The 23,957-nt window shown below is 41.4% G+C and overlaps 1 protein-coding gene across 1 annotated transcript; it reads right to left on the bottom strand.

Annotated features, from left to right (window-relative positions):
- Nucleotides 1-7,296: 7,296 nt before the first annotated feature.
- LOC125307713 (low-density lipoprotein receptor class A domain-containing protein 3-like) lies at nt 7,297-20,655 on the bottom strand. The gene is made up of 6 exons (XM_048263796.1): nt 20,329-20,655; nt 18,716-18,865; nt 17,025-17,150; nt 16,521-16,658; nt 13,215-13,551; nt 7,297-8,375 (listed from the first exon to the last, which is right to left on the bottom strand). Exons 1-6 carry the CDS (start codon nt 20,378-20,380, stop codon nt 8,222-8,224), a joined length of 957 nt encoding a protein of 318 aa, XP_048119753.1. The 5' UTR covers nt 20,381-20,655; the 3' UTR covers nt 7,297-8,221.
- Between the last annotated feature and the right edge of the window lie 3,302 nt (nt 20,656-23,957).

Below are 23,957 nucleotides of genomic sequence, written 5' to 3'. Positions count from 1 at the left end.
ACTGTCTCAGATTTTGTTCAAACCTTGTCTATATCATCAATGGGTCCTAAAACCAAGGTCTGAGAAATATTTCTGTGCAAATCTTCTGTCTTCATATCTTTTTCAGACCTTGAAATTCTTCTATTTTTACAGCTTGAAAAACACATCCCAGTCTAAAGTCTGTACTAAATATCTCTTGACTTTTGAAAAGGCACTAGATTTCAGAAAAATGTGCATTAAGTGTGATATTGAGGGTATTAAAAACATTTGGTATCAGTCACTATTTTCTCTTCAAATACATATTTTTTAACCATTGACCTAAAATAGGCCTTCTGGGGATGCCCTTTCATGTTCCATCATTCATTCATTGGTGGCTATGAAGTTCTCAGAGATCATTTGAATATCTTCATACATCTTCTTATCCAAGGAATATTGGTGTCCTGTCCTGGCAGTGGCTTAGGCTGGCACAGCACACATGAATGGCAGGCACCCAGCAAATGTCCTCAGATTTTGGCCATTTGAATGAGGCTGCTGGTCGAATTCATTTCTAGTACATGATTCGATATATTTGGCATCCTTTTCATTTTCAAGGTATTAGGAATTTATTTTTGTAAAGAGGATTCTTTTTGTAATATGAGAAATAAAATATAGCCATTCCTTTCAATTCAATTCAAGCATCTATCAGAATCAATGCCTTGTGAAAGGAGTAAAATGCTATGCTGTGTTTTACATGAGGGGGCGCTAAAATCTGTTTATTGTAAATGTTTATTTTGGTGTTCCCAAAACACACGTAATTACATGCATTTATTCTGTGAATGGGACTTGGTACAATATTGGTAGTTTACACACTAAATGTCCATATTTCCACACAGATTTTTATGGTCCTACTAGCTACCCCACATACCATTTAAGTTGCATGAAAATTACACAAAATGCAAACACGCCTCGTTTTATCATTATTATTGTCATGGCCATTTGTTTTGGAGACTTCACATTTTGGGACAACATTAACAAAGGATTATATTTCTAGAGAAAATACTGATTGATGGCAGGTCCCAATAAAAGAGTTTTGAGACTCTCAATATCACTTTTTTGCATGTTTTTTCTGAAACTAGGGACTTATATAAAACCAATGACACTGTGGTACAAACTTTTAATGGTTGAATCGTACTGAGAACATGTTTGTCTTCCATTCTATAAAGTTTGATGAAGCTAGGGATAATGCTTTTTGAGATATGAATGTCCAAACATGGCCTACGAGATAAGGCCTTTTAGAGAGTGGAAACAATCAAGGGCAAAAATACTATGAAAACAATAGAATTGAACAAAAATATTTTACAGATTTTAGTGATGGAACCTGAACATTGTGTAGACAAACTCTGAGGAAAATCGGAGTTGGTGCTGCAAGTATTTTCCTGGATTTTGTCTGATTTGACACGGAATGACCCTTATTCGGTTAGTTGTACACTCTGTTGTTTTTCTATATAGATTGTATAATTTAATGTCTCCTATAGCTACAAAGTTGAGAATCCAAACTTGGGACATCCTCAGTCCTACAATAGCACTGAAATATCAATCAATCAAAACTTTTCAATCTCACAACATAATATTGTATTCATATTAGTGGTCCAATCCATAAACAACAGGTATTATAAATGGACGCACAATTGTGCATATTTAACAGATATTTTATTTGAGAAATGTTGCTGTCTGGACTGCTGACATCTATGGCTATTGTGGCTGAGAGAAATGTGAATGGAGAACTGAAAGAGCAAGCAAAGTTAGTATCAGAGGGGGAAGGGATGGAGCTTTGTCCCGGGTCTATTAGGTTTGACTTTGAGGGACTGCACTTTCAAAGAGAAACAAAGCAGGCACTAGATGATCCTAGCCAAGCAAAAGGCATCTAATTAACATGAACAAAAAAGGCCAATTACTCAAGACTGAGGAACCTTGATTTTGCCAGACACCAAAAAGCAAACCAGTGGTCAATAGAGAGCAATACCATGAATGGAATAGTCATTTTTCATTACGTTGCACCTTGCCTGTTTTCCTTCAAGTGGAGCAAACTTTCTATCAATGGGATATTTTATTTATTATTATTATTATTATTATTATTATTATTATTATTATTATTATTATTATATTGTCCAAATGGCTGCAAATCCTAGTGGTATTTTCTCTCGACAGTCCTTAATGTTTAGTGCGTAAACATTTTTAGATAGTAATGAAAGATGGATGCTAATGCTCTACTACTGTGTCCAAACTGAAACTCAAGACAATCATGTCATACTAAGAATGTTAGGTATTTCTACTATAAATTCATGAGAAAGGCAAGGACACCACTAGCAAGGTAGCACTAGCAAAGAGGAAACCTAGTCTCAGCCCAGATAGATCTTCATCAAAATAGTTCCTCCTCTATGTATGTGGGGATCAGTCTTCTAAAGGAGGCTGTGGATACTGGGTGTACATTTATATAGCATTATCCCTAAAACCCATTTGATGAGCAAGCCAAGAGTCTACACTTGATTTGTAGGAGACCCTCTGCTTAGTCTCTGAGATGCGGATTTGCGCCCATTCTCAGCATCTTAGCCTTTGGAGCACAAAGATTAACTGGATGATGAGGCCTGCTGTTCTAGCTCCTGGCCTCCCCTATTCCCCAGGCGAGGGCCGTGAAGAGTCCTCCTTTGTGGCTGCAGAAAGCCCTCTCTCCTGGAGGAGCCAGGGTCTTTGTGAGCGCATGGGAGACTGAAGGGGGGGGGGGGCGACTGATGAGTGCCGTGGATTACAGGCTGAGGACACTTCTGACTGACCAGCTCCTGAAATCTGCCCTCATCAGGCCACAGCTCAGCGCCTCTGGAGCAGGCAGATAATTACACGGCCGATGGGCCCCGGTGCTCTACCCAAGGCCTGGCCGGGGGGGCAGGGGGAGTCATCGGCTGACCCCAGCATGTGCCCAGGCTGACCCCTGGGAGACGGAGCAGCCCTGCACAGCTCTGCTCGTCAGCACCTCCGAGCTGTCTGATTAACCAGTCAGGGGCTGGTCTGCCCTCTGCTGTTGGCACGCTCTGCACCTCAGGAACTCAATCTGTCACAATTGGTTGGCCCGTACAAATTATATCCACTCCACGACGACAAACACATTCATCAGTTCTCAGATTTCACATGAATGACCATGTTTCTGATGATGTTTCCGAATTGAAGTTTCTTGAAATTACCTAGTATTGTTTCATTTTCATCAGAGCGTTTTATGTCACAGGAAAAAAATACTCCCACTTGCCCAATGTTAAACAATTTCACATCCTATTACTTTCCATTACTTCTGGTATTTGTGTGCAATTTCACCCCTTTGTAAAATGTTTGTTTGTTGTAATATTATTGTATCCTGGGTAGACATTGTTCGGGTACTTTCAGATTCTTAAATGTCATTATATCATTTTGCCAATCTCTGTTCACTTCTTACTACCAGTGGAGTTCAGCACACCCTGGATCTCTCTCCAGCAGCAGAAGCAGTGTAATGTAGAGTTGTTGTTGTTTTTGGTGGTGGTGGTGGTGGTGGTGGTGGGGGTGTCCAAGTAAAATGAATAGCAATTGTTTGAATTGAGAGGATGAGGAGGGGGGAGATATACAAAAAGCTCGCTCTCCAATAACATTAGTTAATGAGAGGCGTCATGCTCTTATGGGATACATAATACAGGCCTTTGCTCCCCTAAGGCCTAGCTCTTTCAGTCTAGCTCCCATCCACTCAATAGGCAGCTGCAGGCGGACAAGACAACCATGGAAAATCCTGAAGAGAGCTCAATCAGCCAGACTCTGAAAGGGCCTAAATGAGGTTTCTCCTCGCAGCCAATCAAGCAATCCACCTCGAGGCAGGAAAAAATTATTGCAATTGTGTGTGAGGAACTTTTCATTCTTTCCTCTCACCTCTCTGCGCACCAGGGTTCCTTTCTCTTTCTTTCTCTTGTTTTTTTGGGGGGGGGCTGGAGGGGGGTTGGTAAAGGGACTGTGGATGGAGTTCAGAGCACAAGCGAAGCATAATTCGAGGTCATGTCCTTCTTGTGTAGATGGCACATGCCCACTCCACAGAGGCCAAGACGGAGGCGAGGCTCTCGCCATGGACACGCACTGAACAGGGACACCCCTGGGCAGGACAAAGCTGCACGAGACCAGAGAGTAGCCATGACACCTCAGGCTCACAAACAGGTACACTGTTGTGCTCAATTATCATGTAGTGTATACAGGCCTAAAAGTGCAACAAAAGAAAGAAATGAAAAAAAGTAAAAGAAATTCAAGAGTCACTGTGGAATTACTGTTGCTGTGGAATTACTGTTAGGGCTGTTTGGATAGGCCATTGTATTGCAAAATGGCATAGCAGGTTATGTATACCATACAAGTCATGCTAAAAGAATAAAGAGCCCCAAACTAAGATTTCAAATGACTATTGGAACTGGTAATATCTTAATGCAGTTTTCTTTGTTTATAGTTCAAACTGTGGTGTTTAGTATAAGGCCCATGTAACAATAATGCATCTAGGCCTGATATTTGGAATATATTGCATATACCCTCATTAGTCAAAATCCCCACTTCCCTGGCCCAAGAAGCCCTGAAGTAATCGTCACGCTTCAGCAGCGTATTACGCTGAAGTCCATCCATTTTACTGAATTCTGTGTTGGTGAATGCTAAGACACTTTCAAAGGCAGAAGAACTAAGACCATTCAATATCAATGCATCACCTTTGTCGACTGCTGAAATGCAGCAATGTATAGCCACTCTAGCCGTGAATGGACACCAGTTTATTGTTGCGGTATCAGTGCAATGGGGGGCTGGCCGGCTCAGCCCCTTCCAGAGGGGAACACAGAGGGACTGCTGGTGTCCAGAGTAAAGGGCGCTGGATAGGGCTGGGCTGCTGCCTCGGCCCCGACACTCCCCTCTCTCTCTGGCCGCACCCGGGCTGCATTATGTGGGGGAACCAGGGCCTCGGATGAAAAAGCGAGACAAAAGTGCTCATTGCTTGAAAGAGTTTTCTGAGGCCTGGTGTTTGGGGTCCTCCCGTACTCCCTTGTTTTGGGGGGCGAGTGCGACTGAGGGCTGGGGGTGTCAGCGTGACGGATGGGTTATGGGTCGTCGGTGCTTTTGTGGCTGGTGGTGTGCCCCTGGCTTGGGACGTGCTCCCTGTCCCCGCACCCCCTTCTTTTAGCTGGAGGCGTGAGGGGTGCACTGGGATGGTGAGGGGGTTCGATTCAAGCCCAGTGAAGTTTGGGGGGCCCCCCAAACAATGCAGGCGAGGGTGCAGACACATTTGAGCTGTGTGCTGTCGTGGGGCGCTCCACAAATACACAACTTAGAAATCACAATAACCCACTGACTACAACATTATATATGTACAGAGTTTCAAAATAAATAGTCTGTGATACTGCAATGGCTGTAAAGTTTTTAAAAATTAGGTTTTGGTAGATGTGAAGATAGCAATAAAAAATCAGATAAGCTTGGATTATGTAAACACAAACAAAATGATCTTAAGACATGGCAATGAATGAACACTACAACTAGTAATGCTAGTTCTAAGCCTACTACTTACTACTAGTAATAATATAAGTACTAAAGGCATAAAGTAAAAAGAAGCGCTTGTAGATGGCAAGATTACTCCGAATAATAAACTAGACAATGATGTATTCTCATTCCCAGTTCAGTGGAGCCAAAAACAAACACATGAATATAGTGTTGTCTGTGGCCCTAGGAGAGTTGAGACCGATGAAAGCCCACACAAAGAGAGAGGCAGACTATGTTTCATTGTACAGACCCATTTGTTTGGTTCTATTTGTATGGATGTATTTCTGTGGCTGCACCTGCCCCCTACCCATGCTGAAGTGTTGGCATTCCTCTATGCTTGCACCTTGCTCGACAGAATGTCCTCTGGGACCAAATACAGTGGTGCTGATTATCATTCATCCTTTTGCCTAATGTCCACCTTGCACAGAGGAATGTCCTCAACACACAGCCCCCAAACAAAGGCCGCACAAAAGGACAGACTGTATATTTTCTCTTCATTCCATTATAGATATTCCCTGTAACGTTGCTAACCACAGCCTGATGCGTGTGAGGATACTCATCTAAATTTGCATTATATCCATTCAATTACATAATTGCATAATTAGCTGATGTAGAGACAGATAACGGACATTTATCAAAAATGAATGCGTAATGGGGCGTTGCGAGATTGAATGAGATAATCTCCTCATTGCCTAATAAAGGAGCGGGCCTGTGGCCTTGTCCCCGGCTCAGAAGTCAATGGGGAAAAAAGCACGTCGGCATGCATGCTAATGGCTCTCTGAGTCCCATCACTTTTGTTTCCTTCGCCTCCTCGAGGATGCCTCTCCCCGAGAATGGGCCTTGGCACAGGTTGACTGCTGGGGGGATCCTCCGGGGTCCGACAGTCAACAGAGCCGGCCGCCACTGTCCTGCCACCGAGTTTGATGGGCAGGTGATTAGCATTTCTCCCTTGTTTCCTCTTTTGTTTTCAGGCAGAGGGGATAGGTATGTTTGCTGTTTGGCAGAGTGAGAGTAAGACACACACTGTCTGCTCCTCAGTGGGGGACGGCGCCCGGCTGGTTTGATGGACTTTGCTGCTGATAAAATGAAGCTTAGGCTTTGGGAGAAACAGGAAAGGCAATTGATTTGGGTCAATTGGCATTCCAAGGTTTTTAATTATGTGAGTTATGTCACTTTCACCTTAAAAAAGAAAATGAAAAAGGGTCTATGTGATCCTCTCATTGCAGAACACCAGTTTGTTCTTATTTCTCAATGGCCAATGGCCCGGCCACATTGGCTCTTTAGACTGCCTCGCTGATATATCTATTGTTCCCAGATCACTGATATGTGTGCAAAGTAGTGATACAAATGGAGGGGGGCATATTAGGCTTCATTAATGAGGCCTCCCCTATATGTTTGGCTTGCATGGAAATGGGCCTGTCTCTGTAGCCACAGCTGCTCTATTCTATTATATCAGTCTATTCTCTCTTCTATCTGTTATGTGTACACACACACACAGCATTAAGTCCCTGCCCATCATATGATAACAGATTTCATCTCTGTTTCTTTTGAAAGCCTTTTCCAGCCTAGCAAGTCTCACAATGCAAACATGTCCACAGATCTGATTTCCATTAGAAAACCATGTTATCTGTTACCAGCACAGATATGAACTGTGAACAGCTGAAATGTCAGATATTCTGGATGTTGTGTGTGGACATGTCCTACTTCCCACAGAATAGGTGTTCTCGTTATAGATTATGTAGTTAAATAAACTGCTCAACACAAAGTCTCATCAGTCAAGCAAACTGGAAAGGACAGTTGACTTCATATGGTCTTTATAAATGACAAGACAAACAGCAGCATTTTGAAATGTGAGGAGCGCCACCTAGTGGATTCTACATGTTCAACACTGTAACATTGTCAATAATCACAAACACATTAACATGGATATTGCAGAACATTGTTTTTCATAAATAATAGGTGTCTGACATATGTTTTGTATTGAGATCCTTCTTCATCGTTTTTTACAAAATTATTTCTCTAAATAGATAATGTGAAGGAACTGTGTGAGTAAAGGAATACAGTCAACTCGAAAAAAATGTACAGTCCCAGTGGTGTAAGAGTTTAACACATATCTGGAACTTCTATAGCTCTGTTATTCAACAGAATGTCCATTTTACACAGCTGGTCAGGCCCCCTCTCAAGACTCATGCAATATCAGAAAGTCCACTAGGGAGCAGTACAATCATACAGATGAAGTCCTTGCCACGTTTACTTTTTCCAGTTGTTACAATTGTATTCTGTATTTCCTCATTATTTACTTTATACAGTCTCTTTTGTTGCCTGCTTGTGGCAGTGGAATAGTAACACTACTGTAAGTAGTTTGCAGTTATCAAACATAATATGGCACAGTGTGCGTTCTTCATGATTTAACAAGAAAGAGAATGATAGAGAAGAAGCATTTCTTGTGTGAATCACACAAACAGTCATTTTCAGTCATATTCCTCATTCCTTCTTTCCATCCTTCACACTACAACCGTTCAACCATCACATTTCAGATAGTGATGCTGTTGGAAGAGTTAACTGTCAGCGAGGAAAAACAAAACAAATGAGTTTCAAAAAGATATTTTGAAGACATGAGAGTGCTATTGGGCACGGATCCACTCCTCTACGTGCTTGAGAGTGCCGAGTTTCCTGCTGAGTTCCTGCTCAAGTGCTAATCCCTGAGTGGGTTTGCGTCGGGAGGGCTGTGTGCTGGGCTGCCGTGAGTGGGAGTCTCTAGATGCTCCACAGAGGCTTCATACGTGGGCAGATCTGGGGTCGTCTGGGGCAGATAGGGGGGAGGTGGAAGGTCAAACCAGGATGGATAGCTGGGGAAGCAAAAAGAGGACACTGAGCACAAACAGAAAGCTGAATGACAGACTGTCATTCAATAAGGCTCCCCCCAAGAACATGGACAAGATACAGACATCTATATGAATATATAGAATGTGTCAGCATAGCTAGATGGTGGACTGTATACTCAATATTAATGCTCATTTGTGGCTTTGTATCTTGACATTTAATTTCAATTTCAATTTTATTAACGATAGCCCCTTGAGATAAATCATCTCGTTTTCAAGGGGGTCCATAAATACATTAAATGCCCTTTTTTGAAATAATAACAAAATACATACTAGACAAAACACAAGACACAAACACATTCACACTCAACACAACAAACATTGCACCCCAGACCAGCCCCCAACCCCATTCCTCACCAACCACTAAGTTTTCAGCACATAGGCATGTAAACAGAAACACAGGGTACGTTAGCACGCCTGTGAACTATACATAGCACTTGAATAAAATAAAATAGAAGAATCACAATTTATGCCCTTCTCTTCACTCTGAGCATAAAAAGACAAGAGAGAGATAATATAATTAAGAAAATATAAATAATAATAAAAAAATACAAAATTAAGTAAAAATAAAATGGTAATAATTTAAAAACATGAGCACGGAGTTTCAAAATGCGTCATTATAGCTGATTTGAAAATTTGGAGAGATGTGATAGACCTTAGAGAGGAAGGAAGTGCATTCCAGCCTGCCGGTGCTCTAAATTTAAAGGCCCGATGCCCAATTTCCTTATTGAGCCGTGGGGTAACTAGGAATAAGTGGTCTATGTGCTGGAGACTGTATTGGGAACTAAAGGGAATTAATAGTTCTTTCAGGTATATCGCACTTAAGGTAAATACATTTAAAAACAAAAGTTAACCAGTGGAGCTGCCTCCTGTTTTTGAGACTTGGCCAGTTCAAGGCCTCAAACATTGTACAGTTGTGGGTTCTGTAGGGGCACCGGAGCACAAACCTACAGAGACTATGGTATAATACATTAACAGGACGAAGATTTGTATCAAAGGTACTGCCATAGATAACATCACCATAGTCCAGTATCGGGAATAATAATTGCATCACAACATCTTGTGAAAAACAATCAATGGAACGATAAAGAGATTTCAGGGAGCCAAGTATTTTTTTAGTTACATAATTAATATGAGATTTAAAGGGAAACTTGGCAGGATTTCCCCCTCTGCTGGAGAAATTGTGCATTATGCTATTTCAAACTGTGGAAAAAGGTAAGGATAAAGCACATGGATTTGTTTACAAGCTAGCAAAACGGTTCATAGGTTCGGCAGACAATGTGGATGTTACAAGGTAAGAAACACGATTTAAAACGAGTTTCTTGTTTCTCACTTCTCTTTCCGGGACGGTAGTCTCAATGTTGGTTTTCCACCTGGGGACGCTAGGGTCAGCGGGAAAAGTCACCATTTTCACCGGAACAGGTCATTTAACCATCCAAATGATTTTTAAACAGGTTTATTACGTTGAAATAGTTGCCAAGTTTCCCTTTAAAGGATAGCCGTGAATCAAGCCAAATGCCTAGATATTTAAATTCCTCAGTTTGTTCGAGTACTGTTCCATCATTCAGGGTAATTGACCAGTTACTTAACATCATTGAGTCAGGTCGGGTGGAAAACAACATATTGTATGATTTTTTCTTATTTAAGAGAAGCTTATTTGATGAGAACCATGACTGAATCCGGGAGAAATTAAATTGCAAAGTGTCTTGTATTTGTGAGACATCGGCTCCAGGCGCATACAGAACTGTATCATCAGCATATAAGTGGATAAGACAATCAGAACAGACTTGCGGGAGATCATTAATGAATATTGAGAACAACAGAGGGCCCAGTGATGAGCCTTGTGGAACACCCTTATCAATAATCTTATTAACGTTTTTCATGTGACATATTCTAGGTTCTATAGCTTTGTTTACATCCAGCTGGTAGGCAAGGGACAAGTTGAACCCATTGAACATCGTTGTCTGCAGCTGCCTCTCAGTAGGCTACATCTCTGTATTTCAGCAATGTCAACATTTCAGGCATCAATAAAGGTGATGATGAAACGTTATCCCATTGTTCAATATTTGATAGCCTGTCACAGGAACGTTGTTTTAGCTAAAATCGCCCTGATTTGGTGCATTGATCTGTATCGGAGAACCTGCATGTAGCCTAATGGTAGCCTAACTTTTTTTCTCTGTTCAAAACTTCGGTTTACCACGAAGGCGATAGCCTTTCTTAGAAGCTGTGAAATTTGACCAGAAAGGAACATGTCTTCCTTCTGAAAGCTGCACAAAATCAAACAATATTTGATCATTTAACTTCAACTGAACAGCGACAGGTTTTGGTAGGCAGTAGACTCAGCAGACTTTAAAACGGTAGCCTAGAAGCTACTGTTATAGCCAGCGTCAGTCAGCATCATAACATTAATGGCGTTAGTCATGAATCCTGTAACATATTATATCATATAACAGCGATGGCTTATTCCAAGACGATCTGCATGGATATATAACCACCCAGAAACACTCAGAATGTGAGTGATAAAGTTCATTAATTGTGTGAAACTTTTATTTGTTATCCATTGCAACATCGCCTATATTAGGCTGTTATGCTAGCTCAGCCTTTAAATATGTTGTTATTTTGGTCGTGGACTTGATTAAGCGGGTAAAGATAATTCATAAACTGCTTATTTCTTACATGACTGAAGCAGTAGCCTAGGTTCAACAGTGGTGTTTGAGGTTGCTGTGTTAAGTTGTTGTGTGTGATCGCTAAACTATTAGGATCAAATCAGTTTATTTTGACATACGGGAGTTAGCCTAAGTGACCTGTAACGTTAGCCTATAGCACAAAAGCCTATTCTGTTTTCATTTATTAGCATTTGTTGTGATTATATAATCAAATGACACACATGATAACTTGAAATAGAAGGACAGAAGATAGGTGATTGATGTCCACAAGCACATATTTCACGAGACAAATTAGAACAAACTGTTCCGGTAAAAATAATCTTGCCATGTTTAAAATGCTGCACTTTTTCCCTTCATAGCCTGTCTCTGGCAATTCATTTTGGATGACTGTAGATAGTTTGTATTTTAGCCCACGTCCGTCAGAGACAGTAGGCTACACCATTAGGCTATCTTGAGGATAAAAGACTTCACAGCTGCTAACGATCATCCTCCACAACCACGAGGATAGGTAGGCTAAACGGTCGTTCGTCGCCTTTTTGCTTCTTATTGTAAAACCAACTGTTAGGGCCTACACAAGTGGTCGGCATCCCGGTCAATATTTGATATTAAAATTTCAATTTTGAAGCTATTTGTAACTATGTGTAGCCTATGCAACCCGACTGTTGTGGGCTTGCCTATCTCTGCAGTGCCTTGCCTACCATTCTTGCCTACCACTCTAGTTGTAAACAAACGGTCACATGACATTATGATGTAGGTGCAAAACCTTAATACTCTGATTGACTTCCCTGAAAGGAGACACATTGAGTTCTATGGTGAAGAAATGAATTAAAGAAAAATAAAGCATTAGTAGAAAGCCCTATAGAGTATAGTTTGTCTAGCAGAAGGTATGGGTTGACCATATCAAAGGCTTTTGATAAGTCAATAAATATGGCACCTGTGGGCATGTTATTATCAGCTGCTGACAGGATGTCATTTGTAAATTTTAGGAGGGCAGTAGTAGTTGAGTGGCCTGGTCGAAAACCTGATTGGTGTTGAGATAAAATGTTGTTTTCTGTAAGATATGATGATAATTGATTAAATATAAGTTTTTCAAATATTTTTGCTATGCTATTAATAATCGATATTGGTCTATAGTTATTAACATCAGAGGTGTCCCCTCCTTTATGAAGAGGAGATACCCTCGCACTTTTCCAGGATGACGGTGTTTCACAGGTTGTGAGTGACTGGTTGAACAAATCTGCCAAAGGAAACGACAAAACGTGAGAGGCAAGTTTAAACATTTTTATATCTAGACCATCTGGACCTGCACTACATTCAGAACAAAGATTGTTAATGACCTGCTGTACATCAGTTGGAGAAATAGATTTAAAACAAAAGGAGGTACTCCTGTTCTGAGTAGGGAATGGACCCGAGTGAGTAAAACTAGATTCAGAGCAGCCAATAGTGGAAAAGTGTTGACTAAAGATTTCAGCTATTATCAAAGGATCACACACCGGCTCATTGTTGAGGTTAACATGAGTTGTTGTAGGACTTTTTGTTGATTTGTTTGTAATACTATTTATTTTCTTCCAAAATTTCCTTGGATCTTTAAAATCAGACGATAAACTGTTTTTGTAATAATTTGCCTTTGCATTTCGCGTATTGGTTTTACACCTATTTCTTAGATCCTTGTAGATATCCCAGTCAGCTGGATTTTTTAGTTTTCCGAAAGCCCACGCTTTATCCCTTTGTTGGAAGAGAAGTACAAGGTCTCCCTTGATCCAAGGTAGATGGTGACCCTTGGCCTTAATGGAAATCAAGGGAGCATGCTTGTTAATTACTTCTGATAGCTCGCTATAAAGATAATTCCAGGCGTCTTCAGCAGTGGGAATTAAATGGAATCTCTCCCAGTTTATATTTAGGATATCTTGGATGAAGTTTTCAGAATTTATTTTATTAAACCGTCTTATTTTAATAAGTTTCGGAGGGAGATGAGGCAACTTAATTTTCCAAATGCAGAAGATCATGGAATGGTCACTACTTTAAATTGAGAAAACAGTTTATAGTCAACTTTTCTGAAATGAATGAAGCTGGATGCTCTGCCTCCCTCCACTTGGCACACAGAGACGCCTCATCACTCTGGCACGACTTCCAGACCCACCTGGAGTCCAGCGCTGCCTCCGAGTATGACGGTGGAGACCCAGCAGGGAGCGGACGGGCCTGTGGACTGCAGGAGAAAGGGCTGGGGCTGGAGGGCGCGGTGGAGGGAGGGGACAGGCGCGGGTACCCCGGGTCCAGGATGACGAAATGGGACAGCAGCAGCGGCTGGTGGTGCCGGGCCTGGGTCCCGTGGCCGGTCAGGATGCCGCGCTTGCGCTGGTGGTGCAGGACCAGGCCGAACAGAGCGGAGAGCAGGCCGATGAAGAGGGCGCAGCAAGTGACCACCCCGGTCATGCCCGAATAGTCCAGGTGGGACAGGTCTCGATGAGGGGCCGCAACTGATGGGTCAAAGGGGACAGAGACGGTTAATACTTAGGAGAGCTCATCCTGCTGATGGCCCAGTCCTTCAGCACATCACACATGTGTTTCTACCCATAGAACTACATCTGTCAGCCATGAGTAACACTATGAATGACTACTATTACAGACACAGTTATAGTTTTGATATACATTTGGATTAGTGTTTTATTTAGGGTTTTAAAACACTTGATTAGGGTTTTAAACACTTTGATTATATGAGGAAGAGGCAGAAAAATGAATTGGCAAATGAGGTTTTGTAGATGACACAGGTTCTATTGTATGACGACATAGTAGAATTAGAGAAGCTGCAGGTTGACAGGAAATGGAGAACAAAGTTGAGTTTTTGCACCCCAGGCCGCATTAACACTGAATTAATGGATGATTTCATGGGCTCCCACTGAGTGGAGCTAGAGCAGGAAGTGGCATCTGGGGCCTTGCGGCTGGCCCTGAAAGAGCTGCTTCTCTCTCCACACTTCATGCTATGCTGGACGCGGTCAGCAGGACCGGGGATGGCCTCGTTCTGTGTGGGTTCTTGTTGTTTACTTTTATGCCTCCTTTGTGCACATTGTGTGGAGGGTAAATAGGGTCTTTAGAGAGGAGCACAGAAAAGGAAGTTGGAGTGGGAATGCTTCAGCATTGGTATCGGCCCTCCATGGCAACCCTGTGTGTGAGGTGGGAGAGAGTCTTTTTTCTAATTGAATGACAGTGCACACTTTGGATGTGTTTTTATAATGTGTATCTAATCAAGACGGCTTTTAAAAAAAAATCAATTTCCTGTTGTCTTTTTTTTTTGTCCGCGTTAATGAGAGTTTATAATTTCCTCATGTTTTTATGACCCTTTTGACAGCAGTTATCAGAGTGCAAACATTATGCATCCAACATGCATGAGACTACGGTCTTTCACACAAAACATTCCCTGGAAACCCCACTTTTGAGCGTGCTCTTTGAATTCTCATTCTCATATTACCACTAGATTGACAATGTGCTCACAAAGCAGAACACCACAGAACACTCAGAATCTTTCATTAGTTCGAAGATTTTAGTAATGTTCCACATCAGTGCTACTAGAAAACGGTGTGCCTTCTCTGAGGCAGACGGAGGTAAATTCTTCTCATGCTTCCTTGATACACCTGAAATGAACTTCCACTGCATGACTTGGTGAAATTTACATTTTGATTACAAGTTGCCAAAAAGCCCTTCCCCGAGTCCCCAACACTGAAAAGTTAATAAATCTGCAAGTCAGATAGTCTGTCTTTGCTAACAGCACAGACACCATCAAACACATACAATGAGGAGGGGAAATGTTTCTTCTTATTGAAAGAACCGCAGAAGGCTGTGGCTATTATGAGGTGGACAAAAAAGACCCAGCAGCAATACAAAGGAAGAGGGTAGGTGGTAGCCTTGAGTGATATAAATTAGACGTGTTCCTCCATGAGCAAATATGATCGATTGGCCTCTCTCTCTAATGTCCTCTTCAGGGCTGTGATGAGGGCTCGGGGATATACCTCTGTGCTCAGACTGCGCGTTATCAGAGGGCCGGAGCGCAGATGAGTGACAGTGAGGAATGAGCACTAATGAATCAGGTCAGTGCTGCAGCCCCTACAGGTACACCCCCACTGTCTATTTTTTTCATTTGCTCTGTCCACATCAAGCGTCTTTCTCCCTCTAGCCTGCAAGGCCTTCATGGTCTAGCCTCCACTTCATCAATGCAACTCCCATCTCTCCCTTCTTCCTACTATGTACCTAGTATATTTTCTTCTTGTACATTAGAATTTTTACTCTCTGCAACATTGTTTTTGGTTTTGGTGCTTAAGTGTGTACACTCTTGATTTCATACATAGTAAAAGTAACTGCATCAAAAGCGGCTGAAACCTAATGGTTATGATTTTGTCTACTGGTAATTTATTGTGTTGGAAAACGTCATGTGCAAATGGAATTAAAAACGTATTACCTCAATATGTCTCCTTTAGTCATCTGTGAATTGTCACCATAAGATTGGATGATTTTTCAGACTCGTGGGGTAGTGGCAGTCAATGTATTTGCCAAGTGAATTAACAAAATGCAATTTCACATCTTTACACTTCTCTCTCTAGTCTTGGCAGGAGAAAAGTTTCACTCACAACTTCACAACCAACTCAATCCATTACCTGGTCCTGCACCAGTGAAAGGTCTGCCAAACCACTCCCATTATATTTCTCTCCACTGATTCCATTCGCACACCTACTGAGGTGCTGCTTGATACCGCCTCAGAAGTGATGGATGGTGCCGCAGTCTGATTCAAAGAAAGCACGACTTCTCACATGGCTACGCCGTTATATTGACTTGTCATTTTAAAATATGGTTCCCATCGAGTTCCATAAACATTGGCCGCTATTGGCAAAGTGAAATCCTGTCATGTACAGCCTCTATCAGCTATTCGCTTCTTACATGTGAAGGACTGTATGCACCCCCCATACATCAAACCCTTACTTTAGGGGATAGTGAGTGCACAAACTGCAACTCAGCAAAAAGTTGTGAACCATGAAAGTCTACAGTAGGCTGTTTGCTTTTATATCAAATTATATAGCTACAGTGAGGAACAGTGTTGTGCTATTTCAATTGAATACTGTTTACTTTGCAAATCTCAGAGGACTTAGTTTGCTCCATGCTCAGTTCTTGACTGTCAGCCTGTCTACATATACAATATGCAGTGTTTTGACACTAAACCAAACACTTTTATTTGATAATGTAGTTTAGCGTAAATAAGTAAAAATCCACCATGTTCACATAGAAAAAAAAAAACATATTTTCCTTGGGTAATAAACTATCAAAGTTATGACCTGTTCTCACTCCCCTATGAGATAGAAGAGAGGGCGTTTATGTAAGTGGAGTGATACATTCTGAATGCTTCAGAATGTTTACATCATGAACATATTGATTTGACCCCATATGTATACACATCCAGTACCTGTAGTGACCTCACAGTTCTCTTCATCGCTGTTGTCCCTGCAGTTGTCTTCACGGTTGCACAGGAAGCTGAAGTGAACACAGCGGCCGTTGTTGCAGTGGAACCTGCTGGCACTCGCGCAGAGGTCAGCGTTATCGACTGCAGATCACAAGAGCAATGTGTAAGGTGTAAAGTGTCACAGGTGGGCTGACACTCATCAGAAACCATTTGTAGTCCAGGGAGAGAGTGTTTTATTAATGTAACTGCTCCCTCGGATACAAACCCCACACTCTACTTATTGGGCAACAGGAAGTGACAAATGGAGAGACAGTCAGAGAGGCGGTCTTAATGGGTCATTAAAATTGATGGACAAAAGTGGGCCATCCTCCCATGCTGAACTGATGACAATGCTCAGCGTGGGGGAGAGAGGCAACATTTGTGCAGATTATCTGCTTGTTCTGGCCCGGCTGGACGCCTGACAGGGCTTAGTGTGGAGCACACAGACGGTTCTGACGGGACACTCACCGCACTCGTGCTCGTCGCTGCCATCTGGACAGTCTGGGAAGCCGTTGCAGCGGAACCGCCCGATGATGCAGTGGATGCCATTGGCACATGGGAAGAAAGTCGGGGAGCATTTGGACCTCACCCTGGCTGTGAGGACAGATAATGAGAAAAAAGCTACATCTGAAAATATGGCGACTGGCCTATTAAGGGGTGTAATGGCACGCACTGCGACTTCTCAGCAGATTTCATTGCCATGTTGTTTTAGAGACCTATTCAGAAAGGAGGGCACTTGCTGTGCAGCAAACTGTGAAGTTCTCCTAAAGCCCTGCCTAAACTAATGGCAACCCTACCCTCTCATTTCTCCTGGGTTTCAACATAACACTGCTTGTTGGAATTTATATTTAGGCTTCGTCCATGAAAGATGATATTGTTAGCCGGTCATTTGAATTGGCACGCTAGTTTGTTTTTTTCTGTCAACAAAGTCATTTTTAGCAACAGAAACCATGGCTTTAAAAGATTTGCTTCAAGAATTGTTGGCGTCAGATGGCAATCACTTTCTAAAGCTAATGGATATACTGTACATGTACAAAAAATGTATGACAGTGGATCACTTGTTCTGAAAGCAGCCTCTGCCTCACAAAAGTGTCTATGAGTAATGTTACATTCTTGTCCGGTCATACGCCCCCAGTGTTGTCTCTGGTTTTACCAAGTCATCCTTTTTTTAGAATCACAGCACAACACACAACAAGAAAACAAGACGGCTCACACAGAAACAAGGTGATCTAATGTTACACAAAGCCCTTCGCTGTGACAGACAGAGAAGAGATCACAGTGAGAATCCACACCCCGGGGTTGTATATCCTGATGGACAAAAAAAATCAATTTGAGTACAACTCTAACTTCAATTCCCCTGGATAGAATCTAAATGGAAGGCTCTATGATAGTTGTGATACGTTTGTCCAGGAGGGATTAACTTTCTGTCAAATACTGTTGGAGGAGCCAAATAAATCCCAAATAACCTCTCTATTGATCCATCCATCTACAAGTATCCAAGGAGAGACTTTTAGGATATACCTCCATAATACACACACTGTGTGAGCGCACATTTCACAATGCTCAACAAATTCATCATAAACAGAGCCCGAGACTCCAGTGGAAAGACAACACCAGGGATATTCCACCATTTGGGGAATTACACTGATTTCCCACCTCCCCTTGAGTTAAACCACTGATTTTTACCTTTCTCCAGTTCATCCAGCCGTTCTCTGAGTCTGGCGATACCAGTTTTAACTCCAGCCTAGCATAGATCATTGAATCTGAGAAATCATTAGACCATTAGCTTCTCGCCTGCTAGCATCACATTTGAAAGTGTCTAAGATTTCCGGTAATTTTCCTATTTAAAACTTGTCTCCTCTCAAGTTACAAAGTGTAATAAGACCAACAGATAATGAAACGAGATCTTAGACACTTTCAAATGTGATGCTAGCAGGCGAGATGCTAATGGTCTAATCCGATTCGATGATCTATGCTAGGCTGGAGTTAAAAGTGGTATTGCCAGACTCAGAGAGCGCCAGAGAGCGGCTGGATGAACTGGAGAAAGGTAAAAATCAATTGTTTAACTCAAAGGGAGGTGGAAAATGAGTGTAATTCCCCAAATGGTGGAATATCCCTTTAAAGATGAATAACTGACACTTATGTGACGTTGGACTTACAGCAGCCCTTCTCATCACTATTGTCAAAGCAGTCAGGCTGTCCATCACAGCGCACAGCTCCAGGGACACACTGTCCATCTTCACACGTGAAGTTGCCTGGAATGCTGCAGGTAGCGGCGGTGATGGTGTTTCCTGGGGGAGGCTGGCTGCCTGGAGGTGGTATACATAAGTAGGTCAACACAGAGCACAAGATAGATTACACTATAACGGAGAACACAAGCAGAACAAGCTACAATTCATCTAACATATTAGGAACTCACAATCATTCTCTCTCTCTCTCTCTCTCTCTCTCTTCTCACACACACACACACACACACACACACACTTACTTTGCTTCTGTGCAGGTGTACACACCCAAGGGAGCATAAAATTAGCGAACAATAGTATAACAAAAATATAACAATGACAAATATCCATTTCATATAGTGTTCTTGAGTAAGCAAACACACAGAATTTAGGCTATGTGGTGCTATTTTACACCGACTCTAAAGTTAATCATACCTTTGCAGAAGTGCAATTGCATCACTAGGCCTACCATATTTCTACATCATGAACATGTTGGCAAAATGCAATAGCATATTCAAGTTTTTAGTAGCCTATATTGAAAAGCAACATGTCACAAAGTACGGTAATACAGAAAAATACAATGTGTTTTCCCCTGTATAAGTCTTTTGGCTGTTTTTTCATGTAACTGGTTCCTACAAAGGTCTTAAAGGCGTACTATGGTCAAAAATAAAAATGCACAACTGTAATTGTTAAAGCATGCATTTCCAAATATTACTTTGTGTTGACAAATGCAAACAAATGCATAAATCATCAATCAAGACATGCATAGAAATATGGCAAAACATGACCTTTCACCACTGTTTTTTATTTACAATAGCTCTACCAGGCTATGGTGTATTCGTTAACAAACACTTAGTTACACCTATTTAGTGAAATATGACAATCTCTAATAGCATGCAACACATCCTGAGAGGACCATAAGTAAAAGGTATTAGCGGTGCAGAGCTGTAGCCAGCCTATCAGGACGAGAACCTTCCCCAAGATGATTGATAAGGAATTGCATTCTAAAGGGGATAGCAGGAGAGGAGAAGAGAAGGGTCAATGTTTTGCAGAAGGCCAAACTGATTAAGGCCTTATAAATATTGCACTTCCAACATGTGCATCCAGCTGAAAGGTTTTACATTTGTGTGATATCTATTTTACCAAATGCCAAATTAAATATAACATCATAAATAAAGTAAATAGCCTACTAGGTATGATCAGCTTTTGTTTGCTCTGAGAACACATTGTTCTGCTGACTTGGAATGATGTAAAGGATTCCTAATTCGGAGATAGTTTGGCTCTCCTTCCCTGGATAACCATCCAGACGCTTATTAAGCTAAATTTCCGAATCTTTCACATCCGCCCCTCTCTGCCCTGTCCTGTCCAGTCCTCCATCCATCCATCCAAACAAACACAACATGCGCTGCTGCTCAGCTCTCTCGTGCTAACGGAATGACAAGCCAGTGAAAATGCTGTTATTGTAGCATTGCAAAACATCACAACAAATCACTTGCCAAGATCACGTTGTAAGTGCTTTGTATCCTACTGTTTTTTTTCTAACTCACCAGCCAAGTTAGGTCCTGGCCCAGAAGTTAGCAAAATATACCAAATCCACATCCTTGGCTTTCCTACCCAGTTCGAAGTAGCCTACTACATAGCCTCAGGCCTGCATGACGGATTCCTACATCACACGAACAAGCGTAGATTATGCTTTTCGTCAAGAAATTCACTCATTACCAACGGTCTGTAAACAGAACAAACCAGCGACCGCAAGCGAACATACATCAAAATTTCCGCTCTAAACGGGACGGACAAATGTAAGGGAAATTCGATTTGGGGTCGAGTCTCGTCGATTCCTCCCGTTAGAAAAGGCGGAGACTGGTGAGCGTTTTGCGACGGCTGCCCACAGTGCCTATCCGTGGGCAGACCAGGAAGTGGCAGGGGTAGAAAGTCCAGTTTTTTTTTTTAGGTATAAGTCCAGTTCTAATTGCAATCTAGTCTACTAAACCACCACCACACGCAGGAATAAGAAAATTAAGGAAATCATCAATGACTGACGTCAGCTGGATTGTATCACCTCGGATAACCTACATTTAGATAGATAGATAGATAGATAGATAGATAGATAGATTTCTTTATTCATCCCCAAAGGGAAATTATGGTGTTACAGCAGCAATTAATAAGATAAACATATATCATACATAGGCTACATACATGCACACATACAAAAAAATAGGCTACAATTGGATATAGTCTTTGTTGAAGAGGTTTATCCCTATAAATAGCCTATACCCCTGTACCTTACTACACAATTGACCTTTTCCCCCCTATAAATTCTTTATATAGCCATGTTATTTCCGGGTGTTTTACAGGTAGGCTAGGGGAGCGCGGGGCACAAAGTAACGCGGGGTTAAATGTAACACGGACTTTTTCCCTATTTGCAGGGGGTTGATCGAGGCATGCTATTGTTCAGTTAATCACACTACTATGAGACGGTGTTCCACAAATTTTCAGTCAGTATGGACGTGTTTCCACGTAGATCTGCAGCAAACGCCTTTTGAAGACATCAACGTAAATGTCTAGGTGGTACTTGGTACGTAAATGTCTAGGTGGTACCATTACTGAGTTGTGGGTGCAGCTCACTGACTCCAATCTTGTATCATCTTAATAACCGTCTTGTAGGCTAAAAATGAACACCGTTTTGAAACATGTAGCCAACTCGTAGCAGGAGCTAGCTTATCTTATAACAAACGTGACCCAGCGGGGTTAGTTGTAACGCGCTGTTCTTGGCAGGATTGACCTTGGTTAGACTCTTTAGCTTCCATTGGCGCATATTTCTCATGTTATTTCTCCGTATGAAAATAATGTCAATTTTCGACACACGTCTGTTGTTAGTTCATGACTTATGTATCATAAATAGTCAGATCCTATTCTATCATACACATTCAGATACATTTATTGAATTAATTTAATTAAAAACAGCCTTTGGCATGAGTGTTACAACTAACCCCGCATATGGGGCAGGTTGTAACATTTCACCTATCGCCACTCTCGGTGGAATTGTAAAAGAACAGTAGCTCCTACAAACAAACTTCCAGTGCATATGTGTAACAGAGATATGTATGTTGCTTGTTAAAAAGTATAACTAGTGAAACTCAAATGATTTTAGAATTATTTAGCCATAACCAAAAAGTGTTACTTTGTGCCCCGCGCTCCCCTACTTCCTATAATTTACCCTTCTCTAAATATTGCCCATAGTTTTTACCCTCTGTTGTGCAATAAAAAAAAATGGGATGTACGGTGTGCATTGTGCTCAGAATGGTTCAGTGATATGCAGATTCTCCACCTCCCAAGAGATACACAGTGGTAGGTGCTGTTTTCACTGTTCATGTTTAAATGTCAAAAATAACTCCTTAGTACTTTACCAACCTAATGGCAATTTACATTTGAAAACGGATATGTTGGGACAGACAGACAATAACAAATAGTTCTCACTCGTAAAAACCTGGCATATAGCCTAGCATTTTAGGCATGATGATAATCTGTGATGGGCCTTGAAGGTATACCTTACATCTGTGCTGTGGTGCATACAATACATAACAGCTTTCTTAACTGCAATTTCACAGACGTGTTCTTGAGCTTTGGACTGCAATTTATGGGGAAAGTGTGAAATGTCTTTCTCTTTCCACATAGTAGACAGACAACATGTAAGACATATTCCCAGAGTTTTCAGAAATACCCACATGAATAATAGTATGGGAATATAATTACAGGAACCATAGCATATTTGGAAAGAGTCAATTCACTGATCAGATGTAGATAAATTACTGGTAAGACCTTTCAGTATTTTATATAGAATACTCTATCATGTGTCAAGAGTTTAATTCTGTTTTTAGGCTTGTTTCATTTACAACTGAAATTTAACTGAAGAGTCAAAAAGAAATATGTTTACAGCTTTATTGTGCAATTTCATGCTAGAGTGGAAGAGATCATTCTTTCATGTTGTGTTTGGTTTTGTTAATACACCATATTTTCAGCCGTCCCAAAAAATATGAAGGGTGAATGCTTTCATAGCAATGCTTTCATGTAGATTCTCAAGAAAATAGGAATAAAGATGAAAAACAATCCCACCCCTTAAGTGAAAATAAGTGAGAGAACAATGACAAACTGGATACAACAAGGAGTATGAGTCATGCGTGGAGTAGTGGGCAAATGAGGTAGCTAAGGAAGGTAAAGAGATAAAGAAAGTAAAGAATTGAAGCCCAAATGACAAACATCTCTAAATTATTGACAGAGGTATGTTGCCTATGCATTAAACCCATTCTTTCCTATTCTTAGTGTTGAAGAGTCGGTTCAAAATCAGTCTTTGCTATACTAAAGGAAATTGCTGCAGTATGGCCTAGCCAGGTAGCCTATAGAAATCTAGACGCACCCTAGCGGCAGCAAATTACATTTGCTGCCAGGGCTACTAGCCAGGGGTAAACTCACAAAAGCATGGGAAACATTGTAGGGTTGAGGGTCCATGGCAATACACTGTGAAATTCCCTTTCTCCTAAAAATGGACAGCTAGATGCACTTTCCATTGATAGTATATTTTTACTACCATATTTCTCTTGAGACTCAATCAGGACGATGCAAGATCAGGATCCAGCTTTATTCTTTTCAATGAGGGGCCAGTGCCCCTCAAGGGAGAAAAGTACATGTTTGTTTCACCCCATCATGGATTTCACCAGATTCTCAGTATTATCTGACTTCTCTTCTAAAGACTACCGGAAGAGGCTGGCCTTTTATGCTCAATTTGCAAGGGTGTGGTTCACGTGGTGATCATAGGTACAACGTCCTCTGATTGGCTTTCTCTTCCCGCTGTTTCCGTCAGCCACACCCAGACACACCTACACACACCCACTTACTATTTAACGTATTAGGAAGGCTCCTTAGGTAGAAATGTTATACAGGATGTTCTAAACATTCTTATATTTAATTCATTGTACTCCTTGTATTGAGACTATAAAAATGATACCAAACATGAATACATTTACAGTTAATGACACAAACATATAATTCCGCTAAAGTTAACTATAAGGTCTTTGTTTAACCCAAAGACAGAACAGAGGAGATTGACAGATGGTAGGAGCCAGTGGGGAGCATTTCACACCTACATCTGCATTGAGAAAGAGAATACCCTCTAAATGTA

Source organism: Alosa alosa, chromosome 14, assembly GCF_017589495.1.
Source record: "Alosa alosa isolate M-15738 ecotype Scorff River chromosome 14, AALO_Geno_1.1, whole genome shotgun sequence".
NCBI classification, from domain to species: domain Eukaryota; kingdom Metazoa; phylum Chordata; class Actinopteri; order Clupeiformes; family Clupeidae; genus Alosa; species Alosa alosa.
This window is presented reverse-complemented; position numbering and strand designations above follow the sequence as displayed.

Excerpts from the sequence above, each read along its gene's own strand:
- LOC125307713 (XM_048263796.1), bottom strand. The coding sequence starts at position 20,380 with ATGTGGATTTGGTATATTTTGCTAACTTCTGGGCCAGGACCTAACTTG. Across the intron at positions 13,552-16,520 it reads GAACTGTGAGGTCACTACAG|TTGCGGCCCCTCATCGAGAC; the intron begins GTACTGGATGTG and ends TTGACCCATCAG. Across the intron at positions 8,376-13,214 it reads GAGGCAGCGCTGGACTCCAG|CTATCCATCCTGGTTTGACC; the intron begins GTGGGTCTGGAA and ends TTGCTTCCCCAG.